The 24,512-nt window shown below is 27.2% G+C and overlaps 3 protein-coding genes across 5 annotated transcripts; 1 reads left to right on the top strand and 2 right to left on the bottom strand.

Annotated features, from left to right (window-relative positions):
- Nucleotides 1–403: 403 nt before the first annotated feature.
- glo (heterogeneous nuclear ribonucleoprotein glorund) lies at nt 404–5,286 on the bottom strand. The gene is made up of 9 exons (XM_035875862.2): nt 5,126–5,286; nt 4,499–4,765; nt 4,183–4,326; nt 3,077–3,215; nt 1,878–2,050; nt 1,611–1,804; nt 1,398–1,517; nt 1,066–1,165; nt 404–952 (listed from the first exon to the last, which is right to left on the bottom strand). Exons 2-9 carry the CDS (start codon nt 4,755–4,757, stop codon nt 867–869), a joined length of 1,215 nt encoding a protein of 404 aa, XP_035731755.2. The 5' UTR covers nt 4,758–4,765; nt 5,126–5,286; the 3' UTR covers nt 404–866.
- A 1,011-nt stretch (nt 5,287–6,297) lies between these two features.
- LOC118445877 (caspase-1) lies at nt 6,298–9,071 on the bottom strand. 2 transcript variants are annotated; one of them, XM_085656453.1, is made up of 6 exons: nt 8,866–9,071; nt 7,989–8,116; nt 7,623–7,867; nt 7,149–7,174; nt 6,897–7,029; nt 6,298–6,759 (listed from the first exon to the last, which is right to left on the bottom strand). In XM_085656453.1, the coding sequence occupies exons 1-6, from the start codon at nt 9,004–9,006 to the stop codon at nt 6,518–6,520; spliced, it is 915 nt and encodes a 304-aa protein (XP_085512579.1). In that variant the 5' UTR covers nt 9,007–9,071; the 3' UTR covers nt 6,298–6,517. The 2 variants fall into 2 exon arrangements, with proteins under 2 accessions (XP_085512579.1, XP_035731793.2); XM_035875900.2 differs by having other exon boundaries at nt 7,123–7,301; nt 8,866–9,065.
- Nucleotides 9,072–21,162: 12,091 nt separating this feature from the next.
- LOC118445857 (heparan-alpha-glucosaminide N-acetyltransferase) lies at nt 21,163–24,480 on the top strand. Of its 2 annotated transcripts, XM_035875864.2 has the most exons (12): nt 21,163–21,322; nt 21,545–21,728; nt 21,813–21,925; nt 22,028–22,134; nt 22,242–22,357; nt 22,490–22,587; nt 22,670–22,777; nt 22,844–23,096; nt 23,188–23,467; nt 23,545–23,669; nt 23,815–23,998; nt 24,099–24,480. In XM_035875864.2, exons 2-12 carry the CDS (start codon nt 21,588–21,590, stop codon nt 24,275–24,277), a joined length of 1,704 nt encoding a protein of 567 aa, XP_035731757.1. In that variant the 5' UTR covers nt 21,163–21,322; nt 21,545–21,587; the 3' UTR covers nt 24,278–24,480. The 2 variants fall into 2 exon arrangements, with proteins under 2 accessions (XP_035731757.1, XP_085512708.1); XM_085656582.1 differs by lacking the exon at nt 21,545–21,728 and having other exon boundaries at nt 21,206–21,224; nt 24,099–24,479.
- Nucleotides 24,481–24,512: the final 32 nt, after the last annotated feature.

Raw genomic sequence — 24,512 nt, 5'->3', positions numbered from 1 at the left:
TCCATATGCGACATTCGTAATCGTAAACAAAAACTAAAGAGTATTATATTTTTTGAATCAATGAAACGATGCTATTAATCTTAGATACAATTTTGTGCATATAGCATATAAATCACCTATTCGGATCTTCCCATTACATCATTTAATAAAATAATGAATATAAGAATTTATATTATATTGTATGAATTTAAATGATTTTTTTTTTCTTATAATTTCATATAAAATAAAAACAAAATATAATAACAAAGTGCCTAATGAAATTTGCACTAACTCGTTGCAATGAATATTTATTACAAATCTGTTAATATTGAATTATTTTTAAGCGAAATAATTAATAAAACAAAATATTATATTTTCAATATTAACTGTGATTTTTTAAATATGTATTTTTAAACATGTTTTCTATATTTCGTAAAAAACATTCATGAATAGAGAGGGCACTTTGCTTATGTATTTTTTTACTGATATGAATTATAAAAAGAGCACAAAAAAATTAAAACAAATTTAAACAAATGAGCGAAAAGAAATGCAGCACAATCTTTAAACAAAATAAATCATTAAATCATATACTAAGAATTTTAACGCATATTGTTTGTATGTCTCAATGAAATCTATTACAATCAAATCTAATTAATTGTCAACTTGTTTAATAACCAGATTTTTTTATCATTATAGACCTTAATCAATGAACCTAAAATATATGTATATATAAAAGAAAAAAAATATATAATTTCTATGCTCAATATCATTTGCAAAAGGTAATTCCATATGCGTCAATATTTCTCAAGTTAGAACATTGATTCTTTAAATCTTAAATCATCTTATATCCTTCTTCGTATAGAACGTAAGAAACCTGGCATTGAATCTCAAAAACTGTTGTAATTACTACCTCCTAATTGACTGCTGAATCCTCTATTTGGAGAATATCCTGGCCTAAAGTTATTACCCAAACCTAAAATCAAATATGTACAATAAAATTTCGTATGTAATAAATTCAATCTTGCATATAAAACCTTCATAATTTTATATATTTATAATTATTAATTTAAAAAACTATTTATATACCTCCACAAAAGTTTCCAATACCACCCAAAGACATTCCACTAGAACTACTGCTAGAGTTAAGGAATAACTCAATATATCTGTAAGACATGTGACTTTTATCCTGTAAGGATAAAGAAATATATAAATATTATATGAATATAAGAAATCGGATAATTAATTGATCTATAACAATACATGAATCAAAATTTTTTAAATCAGAATAATCCAAAATTCTTTTCTCAAGCTATTATATTATTCTTTTAGATAACTTTTAATAAACTTTCTTGTTTTTTCATACATAATAAATTATATAATTAAAGAATAAAATGATACATAATTAAAGATTTGTTCACCTTGCACATTGCTCTAACTGCTTCTTCGTGGGTTTCAAATTCCACATCTGCTTCACCAGATGGACGTCCACCATTTTCCAAGAGAATTTTAACATTAATCGGTACAACAGGTCTGAAAAACTAAATTTACATATATATGATTAGCAAAAGATTACTCTAATTATAACTTTTTGATTGATAATTTTTAATTGATAATAATATCAATATATTTACATCTGCTATATCATCCTCCGTCGCTTTGAATGGTAAACCTCTCATATGTATACTATGAACTCCAGTATTGCTACCCCAATTATCACCACTTCCTCTAAAATTTCCTCCTTTCATATCCATTCCACCACGCATACCCATTCCACTTCCACGCGAACTGAAATTATTTCCACTTCCCCAAGGACCACTATCAAAATCTGCAATATATTGTATGTAAAAGTAAAAAAATAATTATAACTCTCTTAATATTTATTTAAAACTGATAAGTACCTCTATTTCTAGATCCTCTACCATTATTACTGAAACGATTCATGCCCCCAAAACGATCACCACGATCATAAGGTGTAGGTCTCTGATTAAATCCACCCATTGGGCCGCCACGCATTTTTGGTCCTATACTAGCACGTACTTCAGATAAACTACTCCGGAAGATTTCAATGTACCTGTCAATAATTAAATGTATTAATGAGTATGTTTTATGCATTAAATTGATGGACTATTATTTCTTGATAATAATGTAGTTAAACATTGAAAAGTATATAACTTCAAAAAAGAGACAATTAATATTTGCAAACTATTTGTTCAAATTCATACCTTCAATAAGTCAAAAACTGTAGTGCTTTTGTATAAGGAGAAAAAATTAAAAAAAGAAAACCTCATATTTCGAAAACTTTGTTGTAATGAAACAACTAAGCATACTACACCTCCACATTTATTTTAAATTTCTGTTGACACCCTCCCACGATGACATTGCTTTGTGATGAATTTATGCCAACCCTAGCCCTTGTGATGCTAGGTCTTCAGGCAAACAACACTTGCAATCGCACTTCTTACAAAGTGAATTTTCTTATGAGTTTATTATAAATGAATTATCCAATAAAATTTTTTCTTATTCTATTTCTTTATATAATTAAAATAGAAACAAAGACAAAAAGTAATTCAGAAATACTTATGGCTTATTTAAGAATTTTAGAAATGTATAATCTTGTACTTTGTAAGAAAAGTACAATTGTTTGTATCAGACAGAAGTACCAAATTGATCTTTACTACCTCTGTAGTGCCTACCCATCCTGGGGCCCTACCCACCTCCCATGGGATTTGATGATGATGTCACGGGATACTTCCCGCCCGGCACCCACCCACAGGTTTCAGTTGGGCCAACAGTACTTTTGCTTACGTATGTTTAGCCTTATTTTGATTTTACCCTCCAAGAGGCAGTTTCTTTACACAATGGTTACTTTCTGCATTAACAGGATATGTACCATAATATTGAGCGAATAGAAATAAACTGTGTCATATATTAAAATAATTTCTACAAGTTGTGAATTTAAAGAAACTGCTTCTGTATTTAAAAACTGATTCCCGCTATTAACTAACAAAATGTATATACCTACATATACTACGATCATATAAAAATGATATTGAAAAATCATAAATATACCCAAACCCAGCTAGCGTCAGTGCCCCACCTGTGTCCTATCTTTTCCTTGTGTTTCTGCAGAGCGCGCTCCGCAACATCTTTGTTAACAAATTGAACGTAAGCCTCCCCAGTACTGCGGCCCGTGTAGTCTGTCGGTAGTGAAATCCCGTTCGGCAATATCTCCAACCCTGACCCACACATAATCAAACATCGATATTGTAGCGTATCACCCAATTATTAGTTAAAGTATCGAGTCAATGTACTTATCAAACCCTTATAAAGCCAAATTTACTTAGCCTTTGCAGATATTTATTAAATTGTCTTACTCCAATTTCATATTCTTTCTAGCAAAGATGAAGTAGAAGCAAAACTTTTATATTTTAACTCAGCAGTTCAATGCTATGTTATGGAATCAATATACGTCATAATTAAAAAAAAAAATTCACGATATGATGTAAATAAAATGGATAGTAATGATATGTAGAAACACAGAGACACTGCTTGGGATGGATAAGAATTTGAATGTATTAATTAATTGATTGGTAAATTACATATACTCATTAATATTGAACTAACAAAAATCTCTGCAAATATAATGAATATATTTTTAAATATGATCTTAATAAATTATGCTGAAAATCTATTTATTACTTAATAATTATTTATGCTGCAATAAAATAAATTGTATTAATAATGTTATTCATTTATGATCACAATGTATTATGTAGTATTGATAAAAAATAATATAGTATAAAAATGTTCATATATTTAATTCAAAATTTAATCAGAAATAAAAATTGCTTATAATTTTATTATGATAATGTTTCTTTTACCATTTATTTCATTGCATATTGTTAACACATGCACACACACATATATTTTTGGTACTGCTACATATTATTGATAATTACAATAAAAATATTATATAGTGGAACCATCAAAAGCATTTAGTCCCTGTGATTCAGAATTATAATAATATTATGATTTATGTTCAGCAATATGTGCCCTAACAGAAATGAGACTATTTAAAGTTAAAGAAAGAAATATGTGCTAGACAATTTTTTGAACTCAAAGCATATAGTACTTAGTAAAAACTGTCAATCATGAACAAGAAAAACAAAGTATATTAATATGTAGATAAGATATGATAAATACCTGAGAAAAATTGTGCTATTTCTTCTTTAGAACAACCAAATGGTAATCCACGCAATCTGACACAGCCATCATCCATTGCATTTTTTAAATTTAAGCCACTTCGTTTGATTACCCATTCCATTTCACCTCTTTTTGCTTTAAAAACTATAAAAGTAATATAAAACATTAAGTTAAAGCCAAAGAATAATTTTTTTATTATGAATATAATAAAGTACATAATACGTGCGTATATATAATAGTACAGTATATGTATTAAATAATAAAAGCTATATGAAAAAATAACTTTATAAATTATTATATACGGTATTACATATACCTTCAATATATCGATGTCCCATATGATCTCTATCCCTTTTACAAGCTTTTTCAATGTCTTCTGGAGTGTCCATTTCTACATAAGCTTCTCCGCTAGGTCTTCCCTCCCGTGACATAGTCATATGTACTCCATCTTTTCCATTAGTGATGGAACAATCACCAAAAAATTTCATAATCTCATCAACAGTTGTAGACCATGGAAGTCCACGCATTTTAACAACGTATCCCTCGTCGTCGTGATCTCCACCACCATTTGACATGTTTTATACTTAAAATTATAATAAAAATATATTGAATATAATCAGTGTGTGTTCCTAGTTTGCTAAGAATTAGATTATTTCTAAACATTTATTTGTTATACTTATTGTTTATATATATTATTCTAACCAATTATTCTAACACTTTATTAGATAACTATATAGAACAGACATAAATCTAATCTTACACTATAGTTTAGAAAATCGTGTTTCTAAAAGTATTATCTTGATATTATTAATTTTGTGATATGTAAAATAAAGATTTCATGACAAAAATGAACTATACAGCAATAATCTTATGAGACGCCCTAAGTTGCGATATGTTCTACGGTAATCAAGTATTAAATAAATAAGAAAATTGTAAATCTTACTTTATTTCTGTTTATGAGAAGCCAAAACTTTCTGATTAAAAGTAATAAAGTATAATGACGAAAATTCAAGGACAATTTCGGCAGATGTTTTATACTACTACCACAAATTTCACAACGACGACATCAACTGACAAAATGGCGCTCTCCTAAATGGCTTCCCTAAAACTTCGTTCCCATGCAAACCGCTTACATATATATATATATGCATACACATATTTCTTTCATGAAAACATGATGCAAGTTTAAGTTGCATTTAAATTAAAAATTTTCTTTGTATTATTGTTGCAATTTGATTTCCCTTTCAAAAATAAATAATAATTACTAATAATTTACTTAAGTTAAAGGCGGCAAAAATAACACATATGAATTGATTATGTCAAGTTATACTACGATCGATTACTACGTTAGTATCAACATAACTAAAAGTATCGTACAATATTTACAATATCTACAATATTCTTTGAATCGAAATATAAGGTAGTAGTGCGTCTTATAAATTTAGTTATAAAAACTTAAAATAAAAAAAACCATCATCTCTCTCTGTCTTACTCAGGGTTGTATATAGAATCATAAGGACCCTGAGTAAATAATTCTTCTTTATTAATTTCTAGATAAACTTTATAACTTAAATAAATAATACAATTTTTCCTTTTTTATTATTATTTAAAAAATAAGAATTGTTTGTAGATAAGTAACCATATAAATTTCACCGATTGTCATAAGATGCTTATTTTATATCATACGACATTGATCCGTTATCATAGAAATGAATCGATGATATCATGTTTTCAAAGAAAAGGCACAGTATGAATAAATATTTTTTTAATAGTTTTACATGAAATTTTACATTATAATTCTAAAGCATTTTTATTTGTTCGATTTTTTCTGTATCAAGAAATTATTATTAAGATATTTGTATGAAGAAATAAATAATTACATGAGCATTTTACATTTCGTTATTTTATAATATATAAAATAACAAAGATAAAATAATAATGTATATATAAATACAAATAGTATAGTAGAATCTAAGTTGTTATTGTCGTACAAAAAATTAATAAAAATAAAAAAATTAAAATTATTCTTTATAAATATACTTTCTTCTTATTAATATCTTTATCTTTAATATATATATATTATATAACTATATATTTATATTTTAATAACACAGTTCATATTTATATATATATATATATTTGTCCTTCTTTTATTGGTGGCATTTCTCTCTTTGAATTTTATTAGCTACTTGAATTTGTAAATAACAAAAAGAAAACATTCTCGTTTTTATGGAAAACTCTAGGATGAGAAATTTCATCAATAGATTTTTTCATTGAACGAATAAAAAACTATTTCGTTCAAATAATTTTATTTCGTTAGATTCTAATTTGTCGTTTATTTTTTTTTTGGTTTCAAATAAAGATCTCGAATGAGCATTGATGTCATCGAAGGAATTTGTTTTTTATTGTGATTTGCCAAATTTTCATTATTGTGCGAAATGAATTCAATAGCCACTTTTCGTGCAGTTATAGTTAATATACTGAGGAGATCTTTAGTGTTCGCATATTGTTCTAAAGTATCACAAAGAGATTGGATGTAACATGAACCATATTTTTCGTTTCTAAAGGAATAAGAACCTATAGGGAGAGATAGAGAATTATATATATATATATATCTCATAATAATATATGTATAATATATTATAAATAATATATTATAACATAAAGAATTTCATTAAAATTTAAGATATATATAGAATAATTTACTCGATTACCTTCTATCGTACTGTGTGCGATTAAAAAATCTGCATGTGTAGGAATTTTATAGGATGTAGACGAATCTGTAACGCTAATATCTGCATTACAACGTAATTCAAATGGCTCTTGCGTATTATTACCTCTACATGCCTGAAAAAAGTATCATATGTGAGAACAAAAAAAGAATAATGAGCAATAGCGGATACTTCAATCTTAAATAGTGAAATTAAAATGATTTGTAACCTGAAAAAAGAACAGCTTTGGTTTACCCGCAAGTGACGTACATAAGTCAGCGCTAAAAGGTTTCCAAATATATGAAGTACTGTACGCAACATCTTTCGAATATAATAAATCATTTGAGGTACCATGGGTCAATACAAAAATACAAATGCAATCATTTTTAGAATGATCTTCATTACTTACTAAAAAAAAAAAGGCAGAAGACTTTTTTATTTATCATAGATTGTATGAACAATGATATATATATACATATATATATATATATATATATATATACATATATATATATATATGTATATATATATATCTGTAAGGGAAAATCTCACATGTCACAATTTCAAAAAATTTAATTTTATGAATTAATACTGTATGTATTAGATCTATATCAGAAAAAATACCCATGCAAACAAATTTCAGGATAAATATTTTGAAAGGGAAAACATGCGACATGCGGCGTATTTTTTTACAATTACAAATATTAAAATGAAGAAGAATATACGTACGTGTAGATATCATATCTTTTACTTCCATGTAGGTTAAATCGTCATATTTCAAAACTTCAAAACCAAGCTGCGTAAAGACATCTTTTATTCTCATTGCATCAATATTTGTACCTTTTCGTTCATCTAAATTTATTTCGAAGATAGCATGATTAAAAATCACACATTTTCCACGATTATCATAATTCATATTATATAAAAGATCATGTGCGCCAACTATAGGAGTAGTGCGGGATATTTTCGGAGATCTTAAATAATAAGATTTAATAATGAAATTATATTCAATTAATTAAAAATTTTTATATGTTAATATTAAGTATTCATATAAAAGGATTTTAGAAAAAAAAAATAAAAAATTAAGATAATTACTCATAGTAATTATTGATGGTTCTAAATTCAATAGCATCGACTACGTCATTTGATCTTGAAGTTGAAATAAAATTCGGACTTTTATTATCATTTTTATGTACAAATTGTAAATCTGCATCAATTCTTACCTATAAAAAGGAGATGAAAAAATCGATTTTTATTAGCCAAATATATCCATTATGTAATAATATATAATTGACTGCAAAATTCCAAAAGCTTTATTATAAAATATGCAAAAAGAAATAAATATATATATACATATATATTATGTATGTATATATGTATATATGTATATATGTATGTAGTGTCCAAATACCTGAGTAATAGTTAACTTTCTATATTTAAAATACATTTCCTTAATAATTAGACTTCATACAACTAAATAAATATATAATAAATAATAATACGATGTATATAACCTTATTAAATATTTTTTCTTTTTATTTTGTCAAATTAATTAATTTGGCAAATGAGTGATTCATATATATATATATATATATATATATATATGTGAGATTATCAGAAGAGATTATAGATAAGATATAATGCGGGATATACTACCAAATAAATTACTATAAAAGGAATTGTACTATGTCTGTTTATAATTTGATGTATTTATTATCTAGACAAAGTTTAAACATTTAAAAGCTTCCATCTATATAGTTCAATAAAAATTTATGAAAAATCAAAAGCAAAAATTCCGCAAAAATTTTAATCCATGAATAATACTCGATCAACACAATAGACGTATAATAATATTTATTTCACCATAAATATTAATTTCTTACAATTAACACGGACAGTCGATACATATTAATAGTTTTTACTGAAATCTCGAAATAGTTAATATTACTTATTTAGACTACAAATTATTTACCTCAGTATCGATGCTGTCGACTTTTGATATGTTTTCAACATTTGAGAAGGAACGAAATATTTTATTAGAAGTATTTTTTCTGATTAAATATTTCATCACATAATTTGTTAGCAAAACAATACAAAATACAATATTAAACATGACGTTTAAGCCAAGTAATGTGCCACAAAGAACATTGAAGAATAGTCCACTATCCCTTATCACACTTCCATTTTATCATTTTCGTTATCTTCGATCTAAACCTTGCAATTATCATTTTTCGATAAGTCATCATTGTGCTATAAAATGATTTTTCTCATTACTTTTTTATCGACGTTTTATCAAAACTAAAATTGTTCAATTAAATAAATAATACATTGTATATTAAAAATAATTATTATATAAAAATATTTGCCACGATTAAAATATAAAAAATTTATATGTACATATAATAGAAATTTATATTAATCACAAATATTATATTGCAATTATGTATATAATTTCAGAATAGATATAATAATCAATACATTAAATAATAAAAAATAATGTATCTATATCTCTATATTGAGACAGAAAGAGATGGACAATATAGAAAAATAGAAAGAAAAATCATCATAAAAAATAAATTTTTATTGAATTTAAATGCAGCCATTAGCTCGACAGTATTTGCGTTAACTGAATTAATTATATATCGCAAATAATATCGATTTCCAGGTCTCACCACATGGAGGTTGCTGCATAAGGAGACCCACGGGCTAAAGACTCTACTGTTAAGATCAATTGCTTTAGAATTATATAAAATTAAAATGGAATTATATAAAATTATTATTATAACATATTCAATAATAATTATTATAATTTGGAAAAAGAAAGAAAATCAATCGCGAAACGAATTAAAAATTTTTTTCTAAACAATCATGATTAGACGAAAATTTATGAATCCGTTTGATATCGATCTACCTACCCGGTAAAGAATAGAGCCCTTCATATGGAATTCTATTCCTATTAAACTAACGTGAATGTCCATTATGCTGAAATCAAAAATAGAACGGAGTGCTTACCATAAATATACCTTATATAAAAATTATGCATTTTGTTTAATATTATTTCATAATGAATATATATAATATTATAATAATACCGTCTTATCATCTATAACACAACAAAAATAGTTTATTCTTTTGTAAGATTAATAATCGGACAAATTGTTTTTCTTTTGTTGCATTACGTATATTATATTACTACCTAACATATAAGTCTATACATAATTTCTTCGTATTATGTAAACAATATAGCTATCTGTAAATATAAAACATCTAAATCATCTAATCATTTCGTAAGTAAACAATCAAAATAATATGCGAATTTCATATAATAAATCAGCAGTTATCTGTAAACATAAAATATTAACAAATACATTTTATAATGAAACAAGAAGAAATAGAAATAATATTCGAATTTCATAGAATAAATCAGCATTTAATTGTTCACAGTCACCTGTAAACATTAAAAACATTTTATAATTAAACATAAAACATCAAAAACATTTTATAATTAAACAAAAAGCAATCGAAGTAATGAGCAAATTTCATATAATAAATCATCATTCAGTCACCTGTAAATATAAAATATCAAAAATATTTTATAATTAAACAAAAAGCATTTTAAATCAGTATGCAAATTTTATGTAATGGAGAAACAATCTGTAATCATAAGAAATTTATAATTTTATTACTTTCAGAAAATAAAACATATATTAAAATAAGAATTATTTTGATATATTATAATTATATCGATACGAATACACTATCTCACACACGGAAAGAACAACCAACGAAGAGGTAGAATTGAATCTTGCCAATTTAGATGATGTTTCCTGAAACAGAAATCGACTCTGTCTAGATTGATTAAAATTTTTTTGAATATTTCAAATAAATAAGAAAAAAAAATTTCAAATAATTCATCTTCCGCTGCTTTTTATTTTTTATAATTCCAATTCTTCATTCAAATCCTCAATAATCAATTAAATCTCCACATTATTATTTTTCTTTGATTTTTATCAATTAGAGCATCTGACAAATCTGAAACACACATCTATTTTATATAATGCATTCAGAATCTTTATCAATTTATTTTTTTGTCATATATTATCATAGTATGACAAATTTTGAAATATTACTTTCGACATTATTGTTAATACTCACTGATATATAAAAGGATATTTTACAATATTTAACCCTGGAACGTGAAAATGACACCTCTCTGTAACAAAAAACTATATAAAAGGGCACGTGCGAAAAGAAAAAATTGTATTTACAATTCATGGGCAAACATTTTCACAATTTTGATAGTTTAATAAAAAAAATTTTTATATACATATATTTAGCCATAAATTGTAATGGTGAAATAAAAGAAGAAAAGAAAAAAGTATTAAAATGGCAACGAAAAATAGCACTGAATATTTCGAATTTTCGATGCATTAGAAAACATGTTTTACATTTAAATAAAGATATAAAATTATGTATGAATATTATATACAAAGAGAGAAATTAAGAAATATATATAAAAAAAGAATTATATAATAAATTGTTAATTGTTTAATACAATTACAAATACATATTGTAAATTATTCAAGACACGTTATGAAAAAAGGAAAAAGAATTATGAATATTTCATAATATTTAAGAATTAAGTCACGTTAAAAAAAAAAAAGAGCAAAAATATATTGCACCTTATTTCGTATTACAAAATGCATACACAATTTCGTATATCGCCATAAACATATCCATAACGAGATCGGATCTATGTTTAATCGATAGATTACATATATATTATATTATTACGTTTATATTAACGCGAAGTAATCAGTTACATCAAATCAGATGTACATATTACATCGTTTATATATATATAAGATACTTTCTTATTTATTAAATTATAAAAAATATAATAATACAATTTCGCAATTTTAGAATTATGTACTTTGTATATATATATATATATGAAATAGTAATGAAAGAGAAAAATACGATTAAATATAAAAATATTACATTTATTAGAGACAATTTGGTTTTAATATATTCTTGCATATTATTCTTATGAATTTATTATATGAATTTATTTCATCGCCACTGCTTGCTATAACAGATCCTAATTTCTCTAACTACATCAAGTCTTACAGATTTTTAATCAGAATAATTAGAATATTAGAATAGATGATGATGATGATGATGATGATGGTTTACAACATATGAGTCGTTTTATAACTCGTTTATAGAATTATTACTGAGTAATAATCATATAAAAACAATCAAAATTATTCTGAAATAAAAATCTACATGCTTGAGTATTCTCAGGTGCATTCCTGAATGCATACCTGTCCCTATTCTGAATTATTTTCGTCTACACTCCTGAGTGTAGGACAGCCTTTTCATTCGTTTTATTTATATACCAAGACTTATGCATTTTTATTCCAAAAAATAATTTCATTAATTATGCATAAATATTTAATAAAAAATCATCGTATCATTCATATCATATCATTCACTATTTCTGCTTCATATTTCTTATGAATCTTTCATATATATATATATGTTTATATAAAATAAAAATATAATTTTGTATATATCTACGAACTCTTTCATTTGATAATTTAAATAATTTGGAATAAAAATATATATCCTTGACATAATTCATGCACTCCTGAGCGCAAGGCTGTTATTTTTGTATCATATCGCTCGCTTAGCAAGATTTATACATTTCTAATCAGAATGATTCAAATTTTCTTTTCATTTGTATCTACTCTATTTAAATATAAATATATAATTGTATTAGGAAAAGTATGAAATATTCTTGATTTATTATTAGATAAATTTCGTTTCTTTACAATAATATTATAAGACTAGAAAATTTAAATATTTATTTATCATATTCTTTAATTTATTATATTATATACATATACATTTTCCTTGATATACTTTTGATTTTTCTGAATGAGAAATGTATATCCTTACTATAATATGTTCATCTGCATTTTTGAATACAGGTATGTACTTACTGTGAACCTATCATATGCACTCCTGAGTGCAGGCAAGCCATTTCGATCGTTTCATTTATATATCAAGACTTACGCATTTTTATTCCAAAAAATAATCATATTTCATTCCCATATATATAAACATTTATTAATAATCTTTATATCGTTCATTATATCTCCTTAGCATTTCGTATGAAATTTTCATATATGTATATATATATAATAAAAATAATCTCTCCCTTTCTCTCTCTCTCTCTCTCTCTCTTTCATATATACTTAGTAGTTCTCTCATTTCATATTTATTTGTTGATAATTTTGGAATAAAAATGTATACCCTTGACATATGTCAATATGCACTCCTGAGTGCTGGCTGCCATTTATGTTATTTCATTCATCTAACAAGACTTATATATTTCTTATCAAAATGATTCAAAATTTGTTTCGTTCATTTGCACTATTTAAATATCAGTCAATTACTATATATAAAATAATATGAACTTTTCTCTATTTATAGTCAAACGAGTTTAATGTATTGAAAAACAAATATATCATCAGAGACCGATAATATTTGTTTCATAAATTATCCTCATAAGTGCATTCATCCATTAATTTTTGATCATTCTGAATAAGAAATGTATATCCTCGCTATAATATATTCATCTGCATTCCTGAATGCATGCATGTCCTTTTTCGATGTGTACATCAAGTCTTGTAGATTTTTAATCAAAATAACCATAATAATCATAATAATTAGAATAATCAGGATAATCAGACTACAAAAAGATAATGAATATGATAATGATGATGATGATAGTTACCACATATGAGTCATTTTATAACTCGTGGTAAAACTAGGAAATTGTAAAAATGGTTTTACAATCCTGTGTTATTTACCGCATAAGGGTCTTTGAGCGACCCGCGGTAGTGCTGTGTTGACATGTAGGTATGAAATATGTATATATCTCGTATATATACATACACATTATGCAGTTATGAAAAGGAAAGGGAAAAAATATATGATTATTCTGAATTAAAAATCAACATGCTTGGGTATCCAGGTGCACTCCTGAGTGCAATGTTGCTGCAGGCCACGGATGTCCACACAATATTTAACGAGCGTGACTCTAGTTTTGTAACTAAAACTCTACTTCAAGAAAAGACTCTACTTTACTATAAAATTTTTAAATGCAAGTACTCAACTTTAATTTAAAATGTAAAGGGAGGGAGAACTCGACTTTAATTTAAATTGTAAAGGGAGGGCGACTCGACTTTAATTTCAAAAGGGAGGGCTCAATTTTAATAATAAAAAAAAAGAAAGAAAAAAAAAAAAGAAAAAATGCAAGGGACTCTACTATACTTTAAAATGAAAAATTGACTCTACTTTTCAAAAACTCAATGACTCGACTTTACTTTAAGAAAAAAATTGCAAAGACTGTAATAATTAATAATGACATTGCAAAAACTTGACTCTAATCGCAAAGACCGTACGCGAGTGCGGAACCGTAGTAAAGAGATGGAATGGTCCATCATCTCCATCCAGGATCAAACTACTACGAGCATAAGTGACAACGTGATAAAAGGGTAAATGGGATTTTCATAAGACCATAAGCCATTAACGAAGGGTTCGACATGCCGATCACCTTTGAAAAATGACTTGTAGTCGATAGTTGCCCTCTTGAGCCACAATTTGTGGGGGCCTCTTCAGCAAATAGCCTCTTCTTGCTTCGTGCCCTATTCACTGCATTGGAGCATTCCCTACGTGCGACGCAAGATAAGTTTACGCATCAAAAAACGCCCTACCGTTTAAAACAACGCACACACAAAAATTGACATGCCGCAGTGGATTATACTATAAGAATGAAATCGTCCCTAATCTAAATCGACCTAATCCCGACCTGATCTCACTTTACGCAACAAGACTCAAACCACTCGTGTTAACGCACGCATTGAACGAGACGCAATAGACGCAAACTAAAGGGAGTTGGGAAGTAAACAACACATTGGCTGTTCTTTTTTTTTGTTCTTTTTATTACTTAACCTAACGAGCAGTAAGTGCTTATGACGTAAAGTATCGATTTCTTCTAAATAGTATAATTACTGAAGTATGGCAAAATTCACGAATGAATCACCCCAAACGGCACTGACGAATCCCAACACGTATTCTCAACTGCGTTTTCTACTCTACCTGGGTGCGTCTCGATTTTCTAGTCATCATTTATGTTTATTTATTTAATGGAAAAAAAAAATAAAAATAAAAAGTTCATATGTAAATATTTGAATTAATCCGTAAAGCTATCCTAGCCTGCGGACAATCAATGGACTCAAAGAATCCACCAACCGTGCGCAATTACACAGGCACATTTAATCGAATGCTCCAGCAGACATGATATTCATTCTAATCGTTGAACCTATTACAAACTAAGATTAACTGCTTGCACTTAAAAAATGAAAAAAGTTTTGGTAAAAAGTCAAAATCACGAGAATTGTAATATTTCCATTTTAAGTATGTAAGTAAGATTCTAATTTGAGCAAAGGCTCACACAAACGGAGGAGGAGGAGGAGCAGGATCATGATGATGATGATATCATAATAGTTACCACGTCGTGGTAAAATTAGAGTTGCAAAAAATCTTATACAACTCTATTACATTTCACACCGCATAAGGGCCTTTGAGCGACCCGCGGTAGAGCTGTGTTGACATGTAGGTATGAAATATGTATATATCTCGTATATATACATACACATTATGCAGTTATGAAATTTCAGGATTAAAAAAAAAATATGTAGATTCGTAAATATTTCAAGAATCGCGAAGTGCAAGCGTTAATTTATAACTAAGTATCGAACGAATTCAAAATCCTTTACTAAGTTCAAAAGATATGAAATCTAATGTTCTCGTTGAGTGCAAAGTTTTTCGAACTGTTTTATACTGATATATCGTGCGATGCAAAGTGTCAGCAAAAAAGAAGAAAAAAGAAAAGGGAATAAAAGATAATTCAGACATGCTGAATGATTGTAAAATTTGCTGAAACTTCACAAATCCCCGGAGACGGGACTTCCCACTTCTGAGTGAGAATCGGATCCAGCGTCTTCCGGTCCCTACCTACTTATATAAAATAAATTTTGGCATTCACTCAGAAAAGGTATGCTACCTGCCTGCCTATCACCTATATTTAAAAAGTGCAAAACATTCACACCAACACATACACTCCACGGTTCTCTCACATTCCACCAGGGTGCAAAAGCCTACACTAGAGAGCATGTCCCGGGACACCTCCGACACCCTAGTTCAACCGCGTATTGTTCTAATATATTAGGAGTACGTACCATTTGCTGTAATCGACTGCCAAGGCTAATGATTATTGCATATATGACTAAAGCAAAAATACTAGTACATACTAGTATATACATGGATACTAGTAATAAATACGAGTATTTAAAATTTTCCACAGAAAAAATGTGGTAACTATGTAAAACGATATTAATACAATAAGATATTTATTTATTATTAATTAAAAAGTTATCGCGAAACGATGTACAATGCATCACCTAAAACGCACATACAAGTGCAAGGTACACCGTGCAATCACCAGCACAATGACAGCCGCCAAAAAGGAAAAAAATTAAAACTAAACCCACGCAGACTGTTTCTCACCCATACGAGTAACACCTGGGCAAACGCATAGATGAGAACGCAGAAAGCAGGGGGGGGGAGAAACGGGTATTAGTATAATTAGAGCTGAAAATCCTGAACTAAAAAATGATTAACTTATAAACTAGGCCTAAACGGGCTGTGACTCTACGAGTCTCATTGCTTACCTTATTAGCAAGGACTCAAACAAAAGGAGGAAGAGGGGGAGGGAATTGATGATGATAATAATTATAATAGTTACCACGTTGTGGTAAAATTAGAGTTGCAAAAAACCTTATACAACTCTATTACATTGCACACCGCATAAGGGCCTTTGAGCGACCCGCGGTAGAGCTGTGTTGACATGTAGGTATGAAATATGCATATATCTCGTATATATACATACACATTATGCGGTTATGAAGTTGGATAATGAGAGAATATTTATTGAAAAATTTAATTTATTGAAATATTTAATTTATTGAAATATTTAATTTATTAAAATATTTAATTTATATAAAAAACAACCTCGGACGATTCTTTTCATCAAATGGCTGTTCTAATGAAAGAACGGGATTGCGATCCACCACTTGACTGACAGAATCTATCCGTCGCGGAAAGGGTTTGTCTTCTTGCTCATTTTTTGGTATATCGATATATCGAAATATCGAAGTAAATCGCGATTAAATAGACTAAGTACGAAGCAATGCATTTAACGTAGATCACGTTATATGCTTTATTTGGACGAAATCGGGTAAATGAATGCCCGATTTCATTACTAATATCGCGAGCAAAGACGAAGAGAGAAAAAAAGTGCTAATTAACAGCACTTTTAATTAAACGACTTTGAAACAAGAAGATCCTAGCCTGACATCTATATAATAATAATAAAAAATTCACAAGAAAAGAGTTAACTACACATATAGGGAACCACTCGTGAATAAAATCAAAGATCTTAATCACGGTCACTTTTGCTCGTTTTGAACGGAAGACATCTACGAATACAACCAGTAACCCGTGCCGATATGGACCTTTCATCCTCGGCATGATGGGCACCAGAGGAACTTAAAATTTTTCACTTACTACTTAAGAAGTTCTGCGATGGCTCCAAAACACTCGTCCCCCTCGACGTAGGTCGAATGATGTCGTGAAGTTGGTTGAAATTATTGTTGAAACGTTGAAACGTTGAATCGTTGAAACGTTGAATCGTTGAAACGTTGAATCGTTGATTAATCTGTAATTAAAAAAAGCCACAAAAGAAGTTTAATTATATGCTCTATATCAATGGAATACGTTCAATGAATGAAAATGATTGAAAAATATGATTTAAACGATGAACGAGAAGTAATGATTAGAATAAAGAAATATACTAACATGTGATTGTATCCAGACGAAGCTTTACATTCGTCGATAAAGATGATGAGGATGAAATTTAATATTCACACTTTCGACCAGTACAATATTTATCGCAACGCAATCCTCTTCCACCGAATTGGCCGAAAGTGTGTTAATAATTCTAACAACACGGCGAACAAATAATTTTAACAAGAATATGACATAAATTCTTGTTTTCCGATTTACTAACGCGACCGAAAAATTCTAATCGGCGAACAACACTGACTCTAATACGCGATTTTATTTTATTTTATTTTTAAAGCAATCTATTTGATTGCAAAAAAAAATATAATTTCGCACAAGCACTGACTCTATGATCGCATTGCGCGCGATCAACAACTTTGAAGACCTGTTAAAGAAAAATTGTTAAAGCAAGCTGTGGCGTTTACTTCTACAATTTATATCGTATTAAATATTATATATTAACTATAAAATATTAAATATCATATATCATATTATTCAAATTACATGAACTAAAATTATGAACTTGTATTAAATCTTTTGTATGCAATAATAATAAAAAGACAAAAGATACCATTCAAAAGATGTAACTGGAAAACTTTGTAAACTATATTAAAATAAATGAATACATAAAAGCTAACGATCAAAATCGCGTTGTATCTATCTTTTAAAAATGGATATGATCGCGATAAGGATACGTTCACAGAAATATACTAATTGCATGGATATCTATAAATCAGAATAGATATAGCATTAAAGTAAAACTAGATAAGAAACAATAACATTAAAATTATAATATTTCATAATATTAATTAAACGATTAAACGTATCTTGAAATTTTATTCTATTTTAATGTAACTTTTATTATACTTTAATTAAATTTTTATCGTACTCGGTGTTTCTTAATATTCTTTAAATTCAATGTTAATTCAATTTAAATACAATATAAAATATGCTAACAAAATTTTTAATAAATTAAAATTTTACCAAAAATATTATCTAATGCACCGAACGTCAGCCATTGGCCCGGCAGTGCGTACGTTGCATAATATAAAATATGTAAACGTTCGCAATACCGATTTCCGGATCTCACCACATGGAGGTTGCTGCGTATGGAGATCCATTTGTAAATTTATAAAAATTCATTTATAAAAATCCAAGAGTATTATTAATATAGAATAAAATTAATTAAATTCATGAATAAATATGTGTAATATATACAAAATGTATATGACGTGTAAATCTGCTTATTCAACACATAAATCCTACGTATATTGAAGTCTAATATGATATAAAATAAGATTAATAATTCATAAATGATTAAATCAAACTTATGAAACATTCTATATAATATAAATGAAAAGCTAGACGGATTAGAATTAACGAAGCGAGAGCAGGTATAAACACGTCTGAAATGCTGCCTATCCGAACGAGAAATGCGTGATAAGAACTTGTTAGTAAGAACGAATAAGAAGGTCGAGTCAAGGTTCTCGATCGTCCTTTGACGATAGTTTACAGTTTACATCTGCTTTTGCTGGTATGTACTTTCTAAATTCTCTGAATAATATATATACAAATACATACATCGCTATTGATTTTTGTTTTTATAATTGCCAAAGACTGGAAATTCGTAGACATTATTAGAGCGGGAAATTTAAAGTTATTATCTATATCTTAATACTATCTTTCTTACTCTCTCTCTCTCTCTCTCTCTTTCTCTCTCTCTCTCTCTCTCTCTCTCTCTCTCTCTCTCTCACACACTCTATTAAGAGCCATATTTATTTAAAAACATAAACTTACGTATGCGTGGAAGACAATTACATTTCAAATATTATTTCTATCGTTTTACGTAGTTTTCATAGTTTGTATGCTACTCGGACAATTGAAAAATATTATATCGATATAGAGTAAAAAATTAATTGTATGCGATTATATATGCATGCAGGATTTATCGATATTTGTATCTGTCCGTAAGAAAGATATCTATTTGTGTGTGCGTGTGTGTGTATATATATATATATATATATATATATATATGAAAATCATACATATGACGAAATACAATCGAACATGATTAATTAAATAAAGAAATATTAATTAGAGCATTATTAAAGGACAAGAAAAGTATCGATATCTCAAAAATAAAGCTGGAAAATCCGAGAAATAAATATGACGTCATAGCTCCAAAGGAGAAGCCAAAACGCCGATAATATTTTCGCGGATATTTTTTAAACAAGACGATGTCACGACTTGCGAATATATATGCATGGAAATCGCATTTTGGGAAATCGATTGATATATAAAATAAAGATATACTTTAAAAAAGAATATATTAATGACCTGTAATTAACGAGACGACGAAGGTGTGCTGTGACTAATACGACGAAATAATTCTAAATGGAAGAATCACCAATAGCAAGAAGCCTAAATGGATACAGGCGCATGCGCAGTACGCCACTTGTGCAATAACCTCCCCACTCCCACGAAGCATGTAATTTTTCCATTATACAAAAATATGGAAACATTAAAAATATGATATAAGAATTTAAGAACTACTTAAATGGATACTATGTTAGTCCAAACTAACGAAATTAATCATTAAAATTAGATAGCTATAGAAATATAATTCAAAAATACGAAAAAAAATTTAAATAACTTTTACTTTCTATAATTTTATAATTATTTAAACAATGAATAATGAATACGGGATACAATAGATCAATATTTAAACAATAATAGATTCGCATTAATATTACATTGCTGGTAATACGCATAAAATATAAAATAATTTTAACTTAATATTAAATACATTTTTATTTTGATCTCAGAATTATTGGTTATATATAATATCGATAAAAGTGAACGATAGATTGACTTTAACGAATATCGAAATAGTTTTCTTTTGCGTTTTGAAGAGTAATCATCGAAATTCTCTCTTTCCATACAATTAAACTTAAATATATAGAATTTTAGACTTAGATTAGATTAGATCATATGCAAATATATATTATACCGTAAGTACTATCGAGTATAATATATGACTGCATGTCTTCATGCGTTTCCAAAATGTTTTTTTTTCTTTTTTCATATCATTCTAAAAATTAAAGTACTCTCATTTTACATTATTAATCGTGTTACAAAAAATAAAAATAAAATTAGACTTAAAAAAATTCTAAAATAATATCTTAGAAATTGCTTGCCATTATAAGAAGATAAACCAACACAAGCTTATACGCCAATATAGTAGATGCATAATGGAACATCGTTCTCCGGTTGCACTTGTAGTTCATATTTTGTCCGTAATTGTCGCTGAAGTCACACAGATTTCAAGTGAAAGGTGATGAACATCATTAATTAGTGCGTAATTGTCATTTTAATATTTAAGTCTCACAATTATTTAATACTTACAATTATTTGCTTAAAACAATAAAATATTGGATGCTATTAATTTGCAGGTAATATAAATAATAACAATATAATGCAAGATTTTTCTTTATAATAGTTTTTATATTGAATGTTAGTTGTCGAATTGTTATGAATCTCTTGATAGTAAGTTATTTATACAATTTTGTTTGGTAATATATATTCAAAATTTATATAAAAGTAATATTTATTAAAATCTAAATATAATATGTGTATATGTTATCTTAATAATGATACCTCTTTGGTTTTTACAGTTAGAAAAAGTAATGTGTTAATAGCAAATGCATAAAACAAAATATGGCTTCTATCATGAAACAAGCAACTAATATTTGTTTAAATCCGAATGCATCACTTGGAATTGATCAAGCATGTTTTAGTATTATAAATAAATATAAACATAATCTTACATTCTATTCTACTTTTTCTGAATGTAGATTGGTATGTATTTACAATAAAGCAAATGTTATAATTGACATATCTATATATATGCAAAATAATACTTACGTTATTTATTCTGCGTAGTGTCGTGGGATACCAACAACCAATTTATCTGCAGAAAGTAATACAACATTACTAGTGTCTACAAAATATCCACTTCATATGTATTATATGAGTAATCATTATGAGTGGTGTCAGTAAGTAAAAAATATATACACATATGTGTACATAAATATAGTCAGATGTTTTCATTAAATTCTTCACTAAGTATATAATTATATTTATAAATTTCCATGTAGCACAACATATGCATTTAAAGAACATGGAAGTTATGGGTGGAATCTCTCTGCTGAAAATATATGTTCAAATGTTTATATAATTAATGAACCATCTGATGCTTATTTTCGTAAGCTATATATCTTTACTTTGTCATAAAAAAATGTTTTTAATACATTATTTCTATACTATAATTAAAATTATAATATATAATTTGATTACGGTTTTATTTTCTAGCATTACTAGCAGCATTAATGATATTAATTATATCAATAATTGTAATGCAAATAGGAAAAGTAATTGTGAGAGCTATAAAATATTATTTTTGGAAAAATACAACGTTCATCCATGATGTAAGTATATAAAATTCAGATAATCATAATAAGATATCTAAATAATTATTAAATTTATTATTTTTCTAATAACATTATATTATCTTTTAAATGATAATCTTATATTATCTTTTCAAATGTGTAATTATAAAGGATTTAACAAGATTACAAGAATCTGAAAGTCCAATTCCAGCAGCAATGAATATAACTCGGTTAAGTACAAGGATCCAATCAATTGATACGTTTCGAGGGTAATTCTGTTTCTAAAGTTAAATAAATTTTATATATAATATTTTTGTATCTTTATAATAAAATATTCATCTTCTGTTCTAGTATTGCTATACTGTTAATGATATTTGTTAATAATGGAGGAGGAAAGTATGTATTTTTCAATCATAGTGCTTGGTTTGGTCTTACTGTTGCTGACTTAGTGCTTCCTTGGTAAATTATTATTAATTAATTTTTTTTATATGATTAAATTAGATATATTATAAGATTATATTGCAGGTTTGCATGGATAATGGGTTTAACAATAGCAATATCAAAAAGAGCAGAGCTTCGTAATACATCTTCACGATCAAAAATAATTTTACGTAATTTTACCAGATCACTGATATTAATATTTTTTGGTTTAATGATTAATAGTCAAAAAAGTGAATATTTACAAGATCTCCGTTTTCCTGGTGTTCTACAACTTTTAGCAATTTCCTATTTTGTCTGCGCCGTGATAGAGACAATATTTATGAAATCGCATATACAGGTTCGTTTCTTTTATTTATTTAAATAAACTTTTTATTTAAAAAGACTTTAAAAAGAGTGAGAAAATAATATCGTTAAATTAATTGTTGCAGTTTGAACGATTCTTTATTTTAGGAGATATTCTACAGAATTGGATTCAGTGGTTAATCATTTTAACTATTGTTGCTGCTCACACTTTAATAACTTTTCTCTTGCCAGTCCCAAATTGTCCAAAAGGGTATTTAGGACCAGGGGGATATGATACTTTCAAAAAGTACATGAATTGTACTGGTGGTGCAGCTGGTTATATAGACAGATATGTCTTTGGTAATCACATGTACTCTCAGACAAAAAATCCTGTGTATGGAGTTATATTACAGCATGATCCTGAAGGCATGTTATTATTAGTTTTAAATATATATTTTTTTTCAATATATATATATTATACATGTTTAATGTAATATTTCTAGGAATTATGAATACTATATCAGCCATATTTATCGTCTATTTGGGGATCCATGCAGGCAAAATTTTACTATATTATTATCAATGTAGTTCAAAGGTCTTAAGATGGTTGTTGTGGTCATTGATTATGGTAAATTATTTTTCTATGTTATGTAATAAATACATACATATATGTATACAAATTTATGCAAAATTCTATTTAACTCATTTGATATATTAACAAAAAAAAAGTGTATAAGTAAAAAGATACATATTATCTAATTATATTAATTTAGGGTATTATTGCTGGAGTGTTATGCGACTTTAGTAAAGAAGACGGTATAATACCACTTAGCAAAAAAATGATGACAATTTCGTTTGTATTGACAACATGCAGCTTTGCTTTTCTTTTATTTGCTATATTGTATTACTTAATTGACTATAAGCAATTTTGGACTGGAGCACCATTCATATATGCAGGTCTGTAAATAATACAAAATATATTTATAATTGTAACCATTAGTATTCTTTTAATTTAAATGCATTTCCGAGTATATGTATATAAAATTTTGTTGTACAGGAGCTAATTCAATATTTCTTTATATTGGACATACTGTTACAATGGGATTATTTCCTTGGTCATGGAAAGAAAATTATCCAACACATTCTACTCAACTTATTATAAATCTGTGGACAACAACATTATGGTTATTTATTTCATATATACTTTATAAAAAGGATATTGTAATTACAGTCTAATTTTCTGAAAGGAACGTGATATAGATATTAAGATAATTATTTACTTACATTAACTTTTTATGTATTCGAAAAAAATTAATTCTTTTAATATTCATTGGATTATTGCTATTCTCCAATTAATAATGAACAATTAAACTGTATTATTATTGAATAAAGCAATGTAAGTGTTATTATAATAAGGTACAAAGAGAATACTAATTACACATAACATGGAGAAGAGATAATGAATATTTGT

Source organism: Vespa mandarinia, chromosome 4 (genome assembly GCF_050613455.1).
Source record: "Vespa mandarinia isolate Hongniang chromosome 4, ASM5061345v1, whole genome shotgun sequence".
NCBI lineage: Eukaryota > Metazoa > Arthropoda > Insecta > Hymenoptera > Vespidae > Vespa > Vespa mandarinia.
Note: the sequence above shows the minus strand (reverse complement) of the source record. Positions and strands in the feature narration are given on the sequence as shown.